The sequence below is a fragment of the Chaetomium strumarium genome (genome assembly GCF_033439665.1).
Source record: "Chaetomium strumarium strain CBS 333.67 chromosome Unknown B0T15scaffold_1, whole genome shotgun sequence".
Classification (NCBI taxonomy): domain Eukaryota; kingdom Fungi; phylum Ascomycota; class Sordariomycetes; order Sordariales; family Chaetomiaceae; genus Chaetomium; species Chaetomium strumarium.
The window spans coordinates 184,030-201,759 of record NW_026944429.1 but is presented as its reverse complement, the minus strand read 5'-3'; the positions used below and the strand labels follow the sequence as shown (position 1 = coordinate 201,759).

Genomic DNA, 17,730 nt, shown 5'->3' with positions numbered 1-17,730 from the left:
AATTAGCTTTATTACGGGTGCAATACAGTTAACTGATGGTAGGACGAGGATATGCGTAGTAAGTAGCGGACCTCAACTCTAGGCTGTCCATTCCTGTTCGGACCATGACGAATCAATCAAGCTTTCTTCAAACAACGCTACAACGTGGCGTAATACCGGTAGTTGATCTCCATCTTCTAACCTTGGCTGGACTCACTGCTGCATCACGGCCACGTGGGTGCTGCCTGTTCGGGTCGGCAATTTAATTGACTATCATGTGAACCTGGGCATATTACGAATATCACGAACCCCTATGGAAGGAGGTGGGAGCACGATAAGCGCCCATGCCCGCTACTACCCATTCAGCCTTCAGCCTAAGAGGCGATGACGGGAGCGTGTCGGCAGGACCAAATCAGAAAGCTCGGCCTTGAACAATCCGCCCTAGGACCTCCGGCAGATTGATACGTCTTGCAACGCTCTATTTTACCCGGAATGTTGTGTATTGTTCTAGAAACATGAAGATCATAACCCTCTCCGGGTCCCTTCCCGTCCCGATTTGGAATCCGGAGTTAGGGCGACGGAGGGACTTTCCTCTCCGCCATGGCGACCGTAGTAATATAGTCATACTATCACCCCCTACGATTTAGACTTTCAAGAAGCATATTGACACCAAGGATCCTCCTGTGCTCCTAACCATGCACGCCCTTTCCCGGATCATCTCCGTCCTCCTGCTGCTCCTCAGCAGCAGCGAGGGCGGCCTTGCCTCCCCAGCGCTCAACAATCACAACCTGGATCTCGAAACGCGCCAGAGCGCCCCAGCCATAAGCAGATACTGCAACCCCGCGACATCGATCTGCTACCTCCAGTACACGTGGACCCCGACCGTGCCCGTCTTCCGCGTCGCCATCCCGGACACGGCCTCGACCAGCACCCCATTCGACACCCTCTTACAGATCACGGCACCCAGCTCGCTCGGGTGGGTGGGCTTCTCCTGGGGCGGCCGTATGACGCTCAACCCGTTGACGGTGGTGTGGCCGAACGGGAACAGCGCGACCGTGTCGAGCCGGTGGGCAAAGTATGTCTCCTCCCTCCTTCCCTCCCTCGGACCCTCACACCCCTTTCCGAAATTCTAAACTTCCCTCATATCCTTGCTTTGAAAAACCGACCATCAAAAACTAAACTCGCGTACGTTTTTCAAAAAAGCACCCGCACCCAGCCCTCTCTCTACCCGCAAGCGACCTACCGCACGCTCTCGGCCTCGCGCAACGCCACGCACTGGACGGTCGAGGCGGTCTGCTCGGGCTGCAGCGCGTGGAGCGGCGGCAGCGGCGGGCTGAACCCGTCCGGGGCGCGGACCTTCGCGTGGGCGGTCAGCAAGACGGCTGTGCCGCAGCCTGCGAACACCGCCAGCTCGTTTAGCGTGCACGACAGCGCCAACACGTTCCAGGGGGACCTGAGCTTGGCTAAGGTGCCCAAGGCGGCGTTTGATGCGTATGTCAGGGGAGGGAGGTGAAGGGCAGGGGAGGGGTTGATGGTGTAGGTTGGAGGGGAATGAAAGGAAGGGGAGCGGGATGAGTAGTAGTGGTAGTAGCAGCGCAAGGTAGTGGAAGAACTAGGGGAAAAGGGAAAAAAAATAAACATAAGAATTCCATATGCAGAAGCAGCCAACGCCAATCCTATCTATGCCCCACGAAGATATTACCGGAACGTATACTATATACAAAGTTAACAACAATTTAACATATGCTATAAATCGCTCCAGTCTACGTAAATGCAACAGTCAAAGAAAAGAAGCTCAAGCGAACGCGCCAACAGCAGCCATCAACGCCGCGCCACCAATCACAGCAAGGAAGGCATTCACCCTCCGGCGGCCCTTCAGCGTCTTGTAGCTCTTCTCCGTCAAGAAATCCTCCGCCAGCAGCTGCACCAGCCCGGCAAACAACAACAGCCCGCTCGAGATGGCGTTCATGACCCCGACCATGAGCAAGCCCGTCTGGCTCATGGGGTCATAGAAGCGGTGCACAAACAGGCCGATCGCCTGGCCGATCGGGGTGGTGGCGCCGAAGGCGAGCACCATCAGCCAAGGGCGCGGGGACGAGCGCGGGAAGTGCAGGGCCGCGATGCGCGTGCCGAGGGCTAGGCCTTCGAAGGACTCTGCGGGACAGTGTTTAGCGGCGTGGGTTGTTATCAGTGTATTACGAGATGGAGGGAAAAAGGAAACAAAAAGAAAATGAGGAAACAAAAGGAAAAGAGAAAAGGGGGCAAAAAAAAACGTACGGTGGAAAGAGATGGCGATGAGGAAGACGGCAAAGGTCGGCCCCGTCGCCACGGACAGCGCCATGCCGATGAAGACGCTGTGGAACAGGATGCCGGCCTCGAGGAGCACGCACTGCAGCATCATGCGCTGCTGCTCCTCGGCGCTGCTGGGGACGTGCCCGGCCGGTTCGTGCTCGCGCCGTGGTGGTGGGATGGCGTCGTCTGCGTTTGGGCGGAGCTCCTCGAAGCTCAGTTCGAGGTCCAGCGATTCTCTCTCGTCCGTTGCTTGCGAGTTGCGGCCATCTTCGCCGCTTTTGTTGAGCAGGGTTCCTCTGGCCGGCGGCATCGTCGGTGTCGAGCCAGGCAGCGGTGAGGCTCCCGAGACCAAACCCTCTGTCGCCTCGAGGTCGTCCAGCGTGATGTTGGCCGGTCGGTCCCGCCGCGCATGACGGGTTGTGGGAGAGCTTCCAGTGTGTGCATTCCCCAGTGCCGGACCGTCGCTATCCCCGCTGCTATCCTCGTCCTCCCAGACATGATGCGAATGCGAATGGTGCGCGCCGCGGGTTGTTAGGTACGATTCCAGCGCCACCACCACAAACGCCGACACCATGGCAATCAGCCCGGCGAGCGGCCTGTATCCCTTGCTGAAGAATCGCGGAAGGCACGGGTCGGTCAGCGAGACGAAGGCGGTCGGGAGGAGGTGGACGAAGGCCGTCGACATCAAAACACCTGTTCCAAAATGCTGGCAGAGGAAGATGATGTTGCGCTGGCGTCGGCTGCCTTTTGTCAAGCGTTGCGAGAACAGCGGGAAGCCGCATGCCAGCGTGCTCAGGGTGAGGATCAGGAACAGGGCGAAAACGTGGATACCCGTGTTATAATGCGACCCGTTCTTGCCGGAGCCGCATGCCGGTCGATCCTGGGCGTCATCGCGTCGGGAGAGCTCCGCGAGGAGCAGGTCGGTCGGTATCGAGGACCATTGGGGATCTGTTGGGTATAGGTGCGCAGGTGTCAGCGGTTTGAGCAAGGCCCTCCATCCCAAAGCACTGCATGGAACCGACCGTTTACCCGCGGACCGAGCCTTTCCATTCTCGAGCGAATCTAAATACACTGCTGCATCGCGGCGTCGATCAAGTACTTGCGGCGAAGAGGCTCTATAAGCGCATGCGTGGTAGCGACAAGCGGAAATGCATATGTGGTATTTAGTGAGTGTCGGGGGTACCGTACCTTGCGAAACCCGACAGCTTACGCCGAGACCCCAGTTGCAATGGGCCGCGCCTAATTTTAGCTCCTCCTCAGTGACGTCGTGTCCCGAACCATCGGAATCTCGCTTCGCGCTGCCCAGCAGTCCGGTCATTTCGAACAAAAGGTGGGGCTCCGCAGAAGAGCATACGGTACCCATTCACCGTACACTAGATCGTTCGAAGTGTACCTTATGTAGGAAGCCTACAGCGAGCGGCATGTTCGCATTACAACTGTCTTCGAGAACCCTCCTGGCGCAGCTTCCACGCGTGGCTCCACTGGCGCGTGTGCCGCTTTTGCGCCGCCAGTTCTCGGCGAAGACCTTCTGCTCGGTGTTTCGAGTCTTTCAAGACTCTGCACCACGACAGTCCGCGTCGAGGGTCCAGCTTGTTTGCCGGATTCCGTCCCAATGACCCGGACACGCAGGAATCTTTCCGGCTGCACTATGGCCAGTATTATGTCGAGGCATAGGAACAAGGGAGATGTCGAGAAGCCGCACATCTACACAGTTGCAAGAGCTAAAGCGCAACTTCTCCCGATCGACGGTCAAAGTGTACCCCCAGGATAATAGGGACCCAGGTGCCGAGGCACCTCACGAACTACATTGTTGCGTCCTTCAAGGTCCATTTCCCCTCACACCAACCAACTCAAATTCCTTCCCTATTGCCCCTTGGGAACAGCCGTCGCCCAGGGGAAGGCGGTCGTGACCGGCGACCCGTACGAGCCCAGGTTGTTATAGTCCTTGTTCGTTGGCGTGCCGAAGAAGATCTTTTGCACGTAGGGCAGAATGGCGGTGCTGTACACAACCATACAGCCAATCCCACCATCGGTCAGTCTTGCTCGGGAGAACGCTTGATTTTTGCAGTTTTTGCACTCACTATCCACTCATGTCGCAGTGCCCGCCGCTGCGCACGCTCATGGCAATCTTGTCGCCCACGCCGAGCCAGTCGTACAAGGCCTTGGCGGCCGAGTAGACGACCACGGCGGTGGCCTTACTATTAGTAAACGGGTCGCCGGTGCCCTGGTCGATGACGAGGGCGCGGGGCGCCAGCGCGGCGGCGATGGTGTGGGCGTCGTAGGGCAGGTGCTCGGCGTGGTTGACGAACGTGCCCAGCTTGCTATTAGTCCACCAGCCGGCCCCCTGTTTGCTGTTTTCCAGGTTCTCGCCCTGCCCGCTCATGGTGTAGTACCGGTATGGCCCCAGGCCCTGCACGCCCGACGACATGGGCATGGTCAGCGTGATGCGCGCGTCGAACAGGCCCGCCGCGAGCGCCGCCTTGCCAAGCCGCGAGCAGCCCGTCACGCCGACCCGCGTCGGGTCGATCTCGGGGACTGTCATGTTGATCGCGTCCAGCACTCGGTGGAAGCCCCATGCCCAGGCCGTCAGGACGCCTGATTACCAGGAGTCCAAGTCAATGAGCTCTTCCTTCGGGACAGGAAATGAGCAATATGGTAGGCAGACTCACCAATATCCCGCCCATTATACAAACTCCAAAACGCCCCCGTCTTCGCATTGCTATCGGGCGCCACAGACGTGTAATCAAACTGAACAACCGCAATCCCCCCACTCAGATACGGCTGATTCTGCATCCCCCCAATATTAATCACCACGGGCGCGGGCTTGCTGGCGGACGCGCCCGACGGCAACGACACGCTCGCGCGAAAGGTGCCCCTTTTGCCGTTGGCGGTGACGGCAATGTTGAGGGTGTTCCCACTGCGCGTGGCCTCGACGGTCTCGGCTGCACGGTCCGGGTAGTAGCCGTACTGGTACTCCTGCAGCATGCGCACGATCTCGGGCTGCCGGCACGCGTACCACTCTTCGCGCGTCTGGATGCGTCCCGGGGCTTTGCCGGTCATGACGTTTTGTGCGTCGTTGGGGTTGGTGTAGGCCAGGGGTAGGAAGGGGTCCGGGAGTGTGGATTGCTGGGGCAGTTGCTCCCAGGTTGGGAAGGGCGAGGGGATTGGGGCGCATGGGAGGGCGGTGCTGTTGCCGGCCTGGCGGGTATCGAGGGGCGAGGCAGCAGTGCGGCTGCCTATAGCAGTCGCGATCAATGCGTACGAGGCCGTCCGCATATTGGAGGGCTGTTGTTGGCGAACGTACCTGTCACTACGGACCGGTACTAGTTCTACTGACCTACAGCGGCGGGGATGGTTTGGGATATATCACCGTCGACAACATTATGGGGAAGGTTACAATCCGTCAGAATATCTTCCGAGCTTCGTACATCCTGTCACCCGGAGCCGTCTGGGCATCGAAGTCAAATGTCGGGACGTTGTGGGGTTGTGGGATTCAACCATGGCACAAATCCGATTACCCATATTGGACCGGAGCTTAGACTGCCGAATCCATTACCACGACAACGTGCCTTCGACCGGTGCTTACCGGAGTGGGTAGATCCAAGAGATGGGAAATCTGATGCTCATAGGGATATTGTTTTCTGGTTGGAGCCGGGGACCGCGGTGCAAAACCGGGTGTACAGTCACGTACTAAGTGGCTGTGTGCCCTGGCCGTCTATCAGGCTGATCCTATGGCCAACCCACGGTGCATCACGCCGATGACAGTGCCCTCACAATTGTTGGTAGACCCAACGTCCAAGGATGAAGCGAAAGCGAGCCACAAAGCGAGTGAGTTTCACCACCATCGGGGCGGAATTTCAGATGATTGCAACCCCCTTCATCTTATTTTCTCACTACAATCATGAGAATGCACTTCACGAGTGTTCCGTTGCCAAGCCACCCCAAGACATGCTTTCCGACTTGCTCCCACGCCATCCAACTCATCCTGTCTCATCGCAGAATCCTTATCCAACCACTTGTCACAACTCACAACAACGCCAGAAAGCTGATATAGGCTTGCTTAGCCAGTGTAAGTGCAAGTGAGATCAGAACCGCTGGTGCCGCAGCTGGTAAGGACCCTGCCGCTCTGGCGGATGTCGATGATGGTGCCGCCCTGCGGGGTGACGCGGCCGCCGGAGGCGGTGGTGGCGTAGGCGTTGGTGAAGGTGACGGACCCGAAGTCGGCAAAGGGGATCAGGCTGTTACCGACCTGGAAGTCCTCGACGATCCACTCGGCGTTGGTCTCGCACAGGGTGGAGGGCGTGTTGCGGAAGGTGTGCGACACCTTCCGGCCGGTGCTCAGGTTCTCGAGCGTGGCCACGCCGGTCGTCTTGGACGTGGCCTGCACCGTCATGCGCACCTGGTCGCCGGCGCTCATGCCGAAGCCGGAGAAGGAGTACGAGTAGTCCGGAATCCACTCGTACCAGGCGTCGTACGTGCCGTCGCCGTAGAAAGACACGCCCGTCTGCAGGATCGCCGTCTGGCACGTGTCGCCGTCGATGCCGACCCACGCCGACGCCGCCGAGTTGCCGTTGCCGTTGTACACCGACGGCACCGTGATCGTCCCCGTCACCGTGGTGAAGCCCGATCCGATCTGCACCGCGCCGGCCCAGTTGGACGAGTACTCCACGAATGCCGTGTCGTTCTTCCTGGGCGCCGAGTGGTGCAGCGGCCGCGCTCCGCCGCGCCGGGTCAAGGGCTTGGGAGTCTGCGGGAGCGCACTGGCGAGGCCGGCGACGGCGGCGACGAGGAATGTGTACTTCATGGTGACAGAAGGTAAAGGTAAAGCGGGCGGTGTTTGGGACTAAAGGGTAGTCGGGCGAGCGGGAGCCTGGGGAAGGGAGAAGGATCTTGGGGATCTTTGGTCCCTTGGGCCTCTTCTTATATGTCGAGAGGTTAAAAGGCGAGGCCACTACATACCGTCGCGAGTCTGTCGTGGCCGCCTTCGTGAAGAACGAGCGGAGGGGGCCGATGGCAGGGTGACATCTACCCTCGGGCTGGCGATAGCATCGACGATTACACCCTACAATGGACGCAGATAGGCCATACACACCACCCATTGGTGGGTTTCCGACTGCTCCCGGTACCGTACCGCTACCCTCGGTATCCCACGCGGGAAGCCCACATGGGAGAAAGTCTACTATCGGAGCCCACGCCACGGAGAACGGGAGCTTATACGGAAGGTCGGCGAGATATGAAGCTGCTTCGGCGTTCGGCAATAACCCAATGAAGAAGGAAGATGCATTGTATCATGTCCCCGTGCCCGACGGCCGCCCGCCTCGGCCCGCGAGGGGCGGGGCGCCACCCAATAGTGCCGGGTTCCGGCGCTTGGTGTAGTGCTGCAATAGTAACGAAACACTTATTACTAGTAGAGAGTGAAGGGAGGGGCACACACCCAGCCCGCGGGTGGCAGCGGATCGTTTCCCCCCTTGGCAAGTGCAAGCAGACGAGAGTTCCCGCGTCCAAGCACCAGGCGATGTAACCCCTCGGCAAGGCTTGATTCGCTTAAGCCTCCGCCATTCGAGTGCCATACTACCTTCCTTTTCCTTGGCGAACCAGACTTCTGCAAGTGCCGAAGCTGTCTAGTCTCCGTTATCTCCATGTTTGTGGTGATCTTGTCGTGGTAACGTTAAGGTCGAAAGCGGAGTCGACTGCATGACACTTTACAAACCGTATAGCTAGGTGCTACTATGGACAAGAAAGTCTATCTCGGTAGGTAAAGGGATTGAGTGCGAGTTGGCGAGTCCCGACTCCCGACTATTGGGATGTAACAAAGCACCTGTTCAGGGCTCACAGGAGACCTGACCAGTACTATTAATTTGCAGCGGCAGACCTACAGAGCCAGGACAGGGAAGTCGCCAGGCTCGGTGGAACTGCCACTACAATGATGCTTTCAGAAGCTCCAGTAACCTGCATGTCATTATCAGATTACTCAGCTCTTCACCTTAGTTTGTCGACTTCAATAGTGTTGGTGCTGATATCGTGCGAACGGCCTCTCAGCAGCTAGCCTTTTGTACGCGGCTCTTCGACGTCAGTGCCCCAAGACGGCAAGGTGGCCGAGCGGTCCAAGGCGCCACGTTAAGGTATTCAAACCCTTAATTAATCCAGAAATCCGTGGTCTCGAAAGGGGCGTGAGTTCGAATCTCACCCTTGTCATCCAACTTTTGCTGCTCCACCACAATTGTGGATGCAATGGCTGTCCTCTTTTGTTATGGCTCTGTGATGTGATGTGTCTTTGTGCCGTGTGGCCTAACAATCGAGCGACCACATGGGCAAAAGAAAGCCATAGAAATGTTCTGGTTATTTAGCTCCTGAATCAGTACATGAGCTTGGTCATTGTTGCGGCTCGGTGCTGTGGCGCGCATGGATCTGAGCAAACAAACCTTATTTTGACGTCCACCCCTTGTTTGTATGATTTGTACCACTGTGGCTTGAGGCTTCCAGTCATAAAATTCCGGCCCTCGAGAAGATTGGACAGTAAAACTTACCTTAACCTCTAACACTGCGGCCAGAGAGATATCTGATACTTGAGTAGGCACGCACTAGGTAGTAGTACTATGAAAATATGGTCCGTATAGAGACTCGAGTGTCGAGCACCTCATACAATACGATACAATATGGGGAGCGAGCTCGATACCCGTAAGTACTAGTAACTGCCAGATTGTCAACCTTGAGCTGGCGCGGCCAGGTAGTAAGGTACGCCATGAATCATTCATCCATTCTACTTTTCATTCCAGGAGCAGCAGTGCGGGCGGTCGGAACAGCGCCCTCCGAAGGGTGAAAGCACAGCTAAGAGAACAGCATATCTCCAGGAGGACAAGCGAACAAAATATTCACAGACCATCTGCCATTTCTTTAGATCAGCGCTCATCAAATATTTGCCAGAACCGCAAAGCCCAATCCCAAGCAGCACCTATGGCTCTCCTGAGCTCAAAGCCACATCAGGTCGCCATTTTCGTCCGCTCCGTGACTCAGGAGAGTCAAGCTCAATCGGAACCAGCGTGCTCAGAAGTCATGGCAGGACGGACGCATGGACAATTCGATGGATCTGCAGTCCGCTACGGTGGCCGCACATCGCGGCTGCAACCCCAGTCTTTGTTTGTGTCCTTGCTTCTGATTCGGACGTCGGATACATGCGTGAATACCTACGTTAGGCTGGCGACTCGGGCCTTAAGGGCTGCTTGCGGCTTCAGCATGGTCTTCGTCTAGAGAAAACGCAGTACCATGACCCTGTCGAGGCAAGCCGTCTAACGGCACAACGATACTAGCTTCTGATCGTGGTCATTGCCTTTACGATCTCACGAGAATTCCACTCATAGGCGGCCCTCCATTGTCTGGCAGCTTCTGTGGGCCTGGAATCAGACTGTAGTATGTCAGGTAGAAGGACGGGGTGGGTAGGGGGGAGAGTGTGAAGGGGTTGGTTGGGAGGCTTTTCCACTGAAACGGCTAATCTGGAGTTGCACGGGTCGTACATCTGTGCAATAATGGTAATATCGGGAGGCTGTTTGATGTGCTAGGATGTGAGTCCATGCTTTTTGGCAGTAATCCAACTCTACTTGTTTGCTTCATCTTGGTCTTGTGGTTGGTACTAGTGAGTCCCTACGGGACCTTCTACACATTCTTATGAGCTGCCCTGGGCAGGATAATGCGTTGAAGGTGGAAAAGATGTGATTTCAGGAGCACCATACCCCTATTGGTTGTGTTCGTTCGTCTCGATGAAAGTTGCAAAGCTTGGTCCCCGCAGTGGAAAAGCAACCTTTGGACACTGCAGCTGAACGATGTGATCCCAATGGCAAACAGTGGCAACTTGATCCATCTCACAACCACGCCATCAGATGCATGTCTCGGCAACGCCATGTTGTATTCATATATATATACTTATCCTGCACACATAGACCTTTAATGCTATCCAAAATCGGCATCTCACGTCATATCCAAAAAGAAAACCAAGGTAGATTGATCTGCCCACTCCCGAGACTTACCTCACCAGACGAAAAGCAGATAGGTATCTGACACAGGGTGATTAGCTCCGGGAAACAGCAGCTGAAACACAAGGAACTCAAAAGGAACTTACCCAGGGGATGGCTGCACGACAGCTGGGGCTTCTGTGTGTAATCCCTGGTCTCCAGCTCGTCGCGGATGGTGTTGAGCAGCTCGACGTAGCTCTGATGCGGGTTCTTTTTGAGGGCATTAATGAAGGCCCACGACATGGCACCCGTCGCCTGGGACGCGATGGTTGCGTCGGCGCTAAAGGGACAAGATCAGCATGGCGTTCCTGTATCTTCTTTTATACATGTAAGCACGTATTGTAGCTTACGATGTCTGGTCGTCCTTGCTGCCGCTCCACATGACCACATCGGCGGGCGACGTGTTGGTCTTCTTCGTTTGCTCGTAGGCGTCGTCGCCGCGCATGGCGGTCTTGGCGAAGTCGAACAAGGTACTCACGACACTGCCCACGTCGTCGCGTGCGAGGTGCCCCGCAATATCTAGCAGGCCCTGGCCGGCCTCCTCGGCCAGGTTGGGCTCCTTGAGCACGCCCTTGGTGCTGTACACGTAGGGCAGGTCCATGACGGAGCCCGAGTGGCAGCTGTCGAAAACAGCCGTTAGGCGCACGCCGGCCTGCAGCGGCTTGACCACGAGGAAGTGGATCTCGTCGTCGGTGATGTGCCCGTTCTGCCTGAAGTCGACTGGGTAGATAACCTCGTCGTAGCCGTCCTGCTCGTCTCCGTCGAGATCCTCGGTCTGGCCGCCGTGGCCCGAGTAGTGCAGGAACAGGGCGTCATTGGGCCGGGCGTCTCGCACGAGCCACTGCATCGCCTGTATGATGTTGGCCTTGGTTGGCTGGTTGATCGCGTCCTCCTGGTCGTCGGTCAGGATCACCATATCCTCCCGCTTGTAGCCGCCGCGCTCCTGTAGGAAGCTCGCCACGTTCTTGACGTCGTTGATGCACCCGCGCAGCTCCCCCTGTTGGTTGAAGTAGTTGATGCCGATCAGAAGCGCCTTGCGAGTGCCCGTGCAGTTGGAGTACTGGAACATGTACTCCTGGGGTGCGCCGTGGCCGAACTGCTGCAAGCCCTGTGGTAGCGGCTGATAGCGCTGCGAATCATGGCTTGGCTCCGATCCACCGTATTCCGGTCCGCGAGCGGTCGGGTCGCTGTAGCCATCGTAACCCTGTGGCGGCGGTCCAGGCTGCCACTGGTATCCGTGCGGATGCTGCGGATGCGGAGGCGGGTATTGTCCGTAACCCTGGTTCGGAGGCGGGTTGTACTGTCCGTACTGGTCCGGCGGATACTGGCCGTAACCGCCGTATTCAGGGGGGCCACCGGGCGGATAAGGATACCCAGAACCACCAGGTCCCGGGCCGTAGCCTTGGCCTGGATACCCGTACGACATTGTGCTGAGATTAGGTATGGATGATCCTGAGAAGTGGCAGGAAGAGTGGTGAACTGCCCCGATTCATCATTCGGAGCGACGGGGGAGGGATTTTGGATGCTGACGCTGTCAATGGGGCATGGGCTGCCTCAATGCCGCGAGCGGCTATCCTCTCCGCAGGCTCCATGGTCGCTGACGCCGACCCCTGTAGAGTAATACCTGTATTTACCTAGTATCACCAGGTCCACATTGCGCTTACGCGCAGTGGTCGAAGTCGGCAACTGGTAGCTAGTTACGGCTGTATACGAATACAGCTATGTTCCGTCGGTGGGCAGCTTCGGCTAGCTTTGAGGCTTGGTGTTTGATGCTAGGTGTCAGAGAACGTGATATAAACAAACATCGTTCAAGGGGGTATGCAATCAGGTACCACCTTGGCCGGTATTTACGAAAACCCATTGAGGCGGCCTCGCGCCAAGTTAAGGTAGTGGGGTGGGTGGGACAGGCCGTGACGATTCGTGTCTCTGCTGTCTATTGACCCCTGACTTCCGTCGCGGCAAGGGCGGGACGCCCCTTCCACGTATGGGTTGTCCTTCCCTTCCCTTGAGACGCTCCTTCCGTCCCTGACAGTATCCAAAGAGAGATGCTACTATGGTTCGAGACTCGGAGTTCGAGTTGCAACCGACTGAGAACTTCAGCAGTTCAGTTTCCTTTTGCGTTTCTCGGATTTTGCTGGACGAGTCGGAGATACAATACCTACCTCAACTGATTCATTTCTATATCATTGTTACTCCCCTGATGAAGACGATTGGCATCCTGATAGAGTATAGGATACCTTAGACTACCCATAAGACAATGTCGAATTTCATCCATCCTACCTGCTGAGCATATCCTCCAGCTCAGCTTGACCACCTGGCAGAGCTGCCTTTACATCGACGCCTAAAGCCATCAACCACCTAATAAATGTCTTCTGCTCTCGCAGCTTCCATCCAGGACCTTCAGACAACTCGCGGATCCTCCCCACAGCCGCTGCTGAGACAGAACCGTATTCTATCGATTGCATCTGCACATGCATGCTGGCGCCTTGATTGAGAAGCCATGCGAACATGCTCCCCCTTCCCTCTGCAGCTGCGGCAATGAGAGCGGTCCCGTACCTCCCGCTTACTGCCCGGAGGTTGAGATCAGCGCCTCGGTCTACAAGACTCTTCGCTGTTTCCTCCCTTCCGCACACAGCTGCGGCGATGAGAGCGGTTGCGTATTTGCCTGCTGTTGCTTGCAGGTTGACGTCGGCACCTCGGTCCACGAGAAGCTCCACCACTGCCTTGTGTCCCTGTGCAGCCGCGGCTATGAGAGCGGTTCCGTATCCGCGGTCTCCTCCTATTGCTTGCAGGTTGACATCGGCGCCACGGTCCAGAAGAAATGCCACCACCTCGGTCTCTCGATTCGCAGCCGCGGCGATTAGAGCGGTTCCATATCCACCATTCCTCACTCTTAGGTTGATGTCGGCACCTTTGTTCACAAGAAGCGCCACCATCTCTGTCGTCCCCGATGGGCTTACCGCAGTGCTACCCAAGTAGAATGCCATGGCGGTAGACGGCCCTTCGGCTGCGGCAATAAGAGCGCTTCCGTATCCGTATTCATCGGTGCTGACGTCCAGGTTGACGTCGGCACCCCGTGCCAGTAGGAATGCTGCCGTTTCTCTCATACCCCCCTTAGCTGCGGTAATCAGAGCTGTCCGGCAGCGACCAGTCTTCTCTTGTATGTTGACATCGGCACCTCTGTCCATCAAGAGACTTAGGGTCGCTGTCCAGCCTTCCCGCGCGGCAGCAAGCATCAACCAGGAGGCACGGTCTGCCTCAGCGTCGGTTTCCCCCGGAGACCCCATGCTCACATCAGCGCTAGCCTCAATCAGGGCTTGTACAACCGCTTCTCCGCGCTTGTACACGGCGCTACTGAGAGCGGATTCGTAGACAGACTTGGAGATTTTCGCATGCATATTGGCACCGCGCTCGATCAGTAGCTGTATCATTTCCTTCTGCGCCGATGTCTTGTTAGTGTCTTTCCTAGTCTCAAAGCAGCCGCAGGCGATGGCAAGACAGTTGTCCAGGGTTGGGTGGTCGAGTTCGAGACCGGAGTGTGATAGAAGCTTTCGAAACAAGAAAATAAAACCCCGGCGAGCTGAGAAGCATAGAAGGTTCGAATAAGGCTGCTCAGCCACAGTCTGGTCTCCATAAGTCGCGGAATACAGACCGTAGGCGTATGCCTGCTTCCAGTCTTTGCGGTATGGATACCACCGCGATTCCATAAAGAGTTGGCTTGCGGCTTCCAACTCACGTCGGCCCATCTTGTCAGGATGCAATCGGATGAGGTTCTCTGCGTGTGCCACCCACAAAGGCGAGTACAACAGAAAAGGGAACCGGCGCTTGGCATGGGCCCAAAAGTCTTGGAATGCGTCAGCCTCTGCTCCGAATACTTGGACGATTGCTCGGGCTGGCGTCTCAGCATGTGCCATGTGTTCCGATATTGCTGGCAGTCGCAAGTAGCGAAGACAACAACCAAACATCAGTTCATGGCTCGTCGCCTCGAAACTCGGTGAGTCGCCGACGTCGCCGATACCAAACTCTTCCAGTTTCCTGACTTGATTTTGGCAGAAGTCCTTGACCGATTGATGCAGGAACTGCACCTGTGTAGAAACGAAATATCTGCCCTTCCTCGACCACCCCGGCCCGATGTAGAACGTTCTGTTTAGGTACACGACCTCGACAAGGCCGCCACACCAGTTGATAACCTTTCGTTTCATCTCCTCGCAAAGCTGATCGGCGCGCTCGGGGTCCCAGAAGTCATCCAAATTGCCAGGTGGGTTGGGCGAACTGAGGGCCATAGCGTGCGCCAACTCCTCCAATGATAGCGGTCTCGCAGCCGCCAGAACAATCTTGAGGAGGCGCACGGCCTCTGCCCGGCGGTTTCTCTTGACCTTCTGCAGGACGCTCCGGAAGAGATCCCACAGATCGTCGGCCGTCTCGCATAGTTTAGACAACATCGACTGGATTTCCTTGACGCTCTCGCCATCGTACATGGCCGCCCTAAGCTGATCGATCACAAGCTTGGCCCAGAGAAAGACCCCCTGGGCATGTTCCAAGATCTGCGAAAGGAGCTGTGGTACGATAGTGTCGTAACGTAGATCCGGGTAGTCGCAGTCCTTGGCGATCTTGGTAAGAAGGCCCGTCGCGTACGCCTGTATATCGCCAGAGTTGCGTTCTCCCAAGTCCAAAGTAGTCCACCTCGTTCGGCGGTTCACGAAGTTGTCTGGCCTACTTGATAACCAGATTTTGATGATCTTGGTGTCTGAGAAGGTTCCGACTACCGTCTCCACGTAATCGAATACATCAGCGGGGAGGAAGCCTTCGCCTTCGTCGAGAGCGTCTATGAAGATAAATGCGGCGGACAAGTCTGGTGAGTGTATCGCCGTATGGAACATCTTCTTCAGCGTATCTGTCGCCCAGTCAACGGATCCTTGGCGGAATTGGTTCGCCTGGTCAAAGGCGCGGTGGTGTTCGATGAGAGACTTGAATGCAAGAGGGACCTGAGAGACCAGCTGATGAAGGAGCGTGCGGAGCATGCCGTCGACGGACCTTTCGATGGGAACGCCACGGCCATTGAAGAAGAAACCGCAAACCGCGGGCCCAGCAGCGCCGCGTCCCTCTCTGAATCTTCGGTAGAAATGCTTCATAAAGGTAGACTTCCCGCAGCCAGGCTTCCCTTTGATTAGTAGCTTGCCGTCGGGTGAGGTGAGCCACGTCTCGAATTCATCCGAGTGTCCAAACCACTTGTAGCTGGCTGCGAAAGCGGTCTCGACTTTGTTCTCACGCAGCTGCATCTCTGGAAAGGAAATTCTCTTGAGAAACTCTAACTGGGCAGTTAGCTCAATGCCCGCGGAAACCCCCAAGATACAATACGCACCCCTTCGTTCAATCTCAAGTTCAGCTGGAAGTTCACATGGAGGCAGGCGCCCTGCAACACATGAAGCCATGTTAGCAATCGTAGTATTAGGCCTCTGGAGAATCTAAGTAGTAGGCACCGACTCAATGCGTAATACATCAGGAGCACCGTCCCCAAACCTCGGGGGTTGATTAACTGGTCGCACCATACCTCCGGTCTGTTCTTCTTCCACCTTTCGAACGAGCTCCACAATCGCATCTCCAACCGGCCTGTACCGTTGGTACTCGTCCTCTCCGAATCTGATGATTGTGACGTGATCGGAATCGGTGGAATGGCAAATTTCCTTTTCCAGGCCCATCCTCGCCGAATCTTTGTCGACGACCTGCGGTGAGTTGGGACAATTAGTGAGCAAGCTCGTGCATTTCCATGGCAATGCGCCCCCTCAAGGCCGTACATCAGACTGCCCCAAAGTATGGTTTTGTATGGGGAATCAACAAAGAAAAGAGGGCACACGAAGAAGGTAAGGAGGAAGAAAAGGTAAGAGAGGAAAAAAATGTAAAAGAGGAAGAAATGGCACACACTAAAAGAAAAGAGATGGGGAAAAAAGAGGGGGAAATAGAATAGAGGAGAGAAGAGATAAAAAGAAAGAAAAATAAAGAAGATAAGGGAGAGAACCACTGATAAACAATTTGTGATTGCAACAGTGCAAGAGCATTCGAAATCTTCCTACCAGGACTGGGCCGATCTTCCTCGTCTCATAAAACGAGTGTATCGCAATCAGATTTCTGGTACGTGGCACGAAGTCGTTCGATATATTCCTCCACGTATCCGACTCCCTGCTAAGGCTGTCGGCAAAGTTGTTGTTGCCCATGAAGCCCACCGTAGAATACTTCATGATTGTACCGGGAACTGTCTTCCACCAGGTTTTGTCCGCGCCTCGATGGGGGACCCCCAGAAACACGCAGCCCCTAATCCTTTTGAGCAGTCCGCCGTAACGGTCATCGTCCGTGTGAGCGAGAGTTATGGCCTGTGAACGGACATACTCGTCAGCATCTGATCTTGAAAGCCTTCGACGGTGAGTCTGGGTCTGTGGCATTGCTGCCCGAAGTCTCGATGTTACCTTCTTCGCGACAAGTCCACCCAGGCTGTGAGCGACAAGTATGACGGGGCCATTGGTCTCTCGGTAGATCCTGTCAAGCAGCGCGTTGGCTACATCTTCGATGTTCGCCACAGAATTGGTTGCTGTCCTGGAGTCGTAGCCGTAGGACCAGACAGATACCCTCAGGTTCGAGCCTTGCAAGTCGGGTTGGAGGAAGCCTTCGATCCAACTGAACTCACCCAACACCCACGACCGTTTCCAGTGACCTCCAATCCCATGGACCAAGATAATACTGGGCGTGTCAGCTAGCTATCACCGGAATGCAGTGTCGATGAAAAGTGGCCGTCTTACGAGGTCTGCGGTGTCTGCGGCTTAGGGTTAGGCTCTCCTTGGCGGCCTCCATCTGTGTCAGCAACCAGAAAGAACCCGACATAGCTCCCCGCAGCGTGGTTGTCATTGCGCTGAGGCACTTGGTGGATGGCCGAATCCTATTCGAACAGTGTTGCAATGAGCCGCTAGATTCCTCTTTCAGTCAGAGCGTGGACAACGGGCCACCTACCTCGGTGTTCACCGGCGGGACGCGTTGTTGAGCAGGCTGGTCTCTTGTCCCGCTTTTAGACCGAAGTCGGAGAATCGTCTCCTTGATGAAGTTGGGCATGGTTAAGAGTGAGATACCAAACTCGGATATTTACAGAATATCTCCGTTGAAGACTCATAGGATTCCGCTTTGGGTAGCAGCACAAACGGCCCCCCGACCCAAGATGGAGAGCAGTCTGAGGAGAAGACGCGGGGATTGCAGGCGGGCGGCGGTCGACGAGTTCAGCGGCTTCAGCAGCTCCAGCAGCCGCCCAATTGTCGGCGTATCGCCGTCCCATACGTAATTTCGCATGCATATTATCTGTATCACACTCCATAATGTGACGGTCTTCTTTGGAGCCCCGAGACATCAGGCTCGCCAGAGGCCCAGCACGCCAACCATGACCTACGACCTGTCCGTGCCACCTTGGCGCTCG

General features: G+C 56.2%; 6 protein-coding genes and 1 non-coding gene across 7 annotated transcripts; 2 read left to right on the top strand and 5 right to left on the bottom strand.

Annotated features, from left to right (window-relative positions):
• Positions 1 to 466: 466 nt before the first annotated feature.
• Positions 467 to 1,492, top strand: B0T15DRAFT_497670 (uncharacterized protein; the record flags this gene model as incomplete). Its single annotated transcript, XM_062867282.1, has 2 exons — positions 467 to 1,054; positions 1,183 to 1,492. The coding sequence occupies exons 1-2, from the start codon at positions 675 to 677 to the stop codon at positions 1,490 to 1,492; spliced, it is 690 nt and encodes a 229-aa protein (XP_062725151.1). The 5' UTR covers positions 467 to 674.
• B0T15DRAFT_405576 (Zinc/iron permease) lies at positions 1,400 to 3,465 on the bottom strand. The gene is made up of 3 exons (XM_062865299.1): positions 3,294 to 3,465; positions 2,257 to 3,219; positions 1,400 to 2,133 (listed from the first exon to the last, which is right to left on the bottom strand). Exons 1-3 carry the CDS (start codon positions 3,319 to 3,321, stop codon positions 1,775 to 1,777), a joined length of 1,350 nt encoding a protein of 449 aa, XP_062725150.1. The 5' UTR covers positions 3,322 to 3,465; the 3' UTR covers positions 1,400 to 1,774.
• A 669-nt stretch (positions 3,466 to 4,134) lies between these two features.
• Positions 4,135 to 5,547, bottom strand: B0T15DRAFT_388428 (carbohydrate esterase family 15 protein; the record flags this gene model as incomplete). The annotated part of the gene is made up of 3 exons (XM_062864446.1): positions 4,135 to 4,270; positions 4,353 to 4,866; positions 4,941 to 5,547. The coding sequence occupies 3 exons, from the start codon at positions 5,545 to 5,547 to the stop codon at positions 4,135 to 4,137; spliced, it is 1,257 nt and encodes a 418-aa protein (XP_062725149.1).
• A 784-nt stretch (positions 5,548 to 6,331) lies between these two features.
• Positions 6,332 to 7,075, bottom strand: B0T15DRAFT_388132 (peptidase A4 family-domain-containing protein; the record flags this gene model as incomplete). Its single annotated transcript, XM_062864426.1, has 1 exon — positions 6,332 to 7,075. One exon carries the CDS (start codon positions 7,073 to 7,075, stop codon positions 6,332 to 6,334), a length of 744 nt encoding a protein of 247 aa, XP_062725148.1.
• Positions 7,076 to 8,356: 1,281 nt separating this feature from the next.
• On the top strand, positions 8,357 to 8,466 carry B0T15DRAFT_t39. The gene has a single exon. It is a non-coding gene; the product is annotated as a tRNA-Leu (tRNA).
• Positions 8,467 to 10,152: 1,686 nt separating this feature from the next.
• On the bottom strand, positions 10,153 to 12,121 carry B0T15DRAFT_515323 (metacaspase-1). Its single transcript, XM_062868181.1, has 3 exons — positions 10,628 to 12,121; positions 10,385 to 10,557; positions 10,153 to 10,319 (listed from the first exon to the last, which is right to left on the bottom strand). Exons 1-3 carry the CDS (start codon positions 11,701 to 11,703, stop codon positions 10,294 to 10,296), a joined length of 1,275 nt encoding a protein of 424 aa, XP_062725147.1. The 5' UTR covers positions 11,704 to 12,121; the 3' UTR covers positions 10,153 to 10,293.
• A 112-nt stretch (positions 12,122 to 12,233) lies between these two features.
• B0T15DRAFT_515318 (uncharacterized protein) lies at positions 12,234 to 17,678 on the bottom strand. Its single transcript, XM_062868180.1, has 7 exons — positions 17,277 to 17,678; positions 17,069 to 17,205; positions 16,739 to 17,009; positions 16,349 to 16,645; positions 15,829 to 16,000; positions 15,640 to 15,690; positions 12,234 to 15,585 (listed from the first exon to the last, which is right to left on the bottom strand). Exons 1-7 carry the CDS (start codon positions 17,373 to 17,375, stop codon positions 12,554 to 12,556), a joined length of 4,059 nt encoding a protein of 1,352 aa, XP_062725146.1. The 5' UTR covers positions 17,376 to 17,678; the 3' UTR covers positions 12,234 to 12,553.
• Between the last annotated feature and the right edge of the window lie 52 nt (positions 17,679 to 17,730).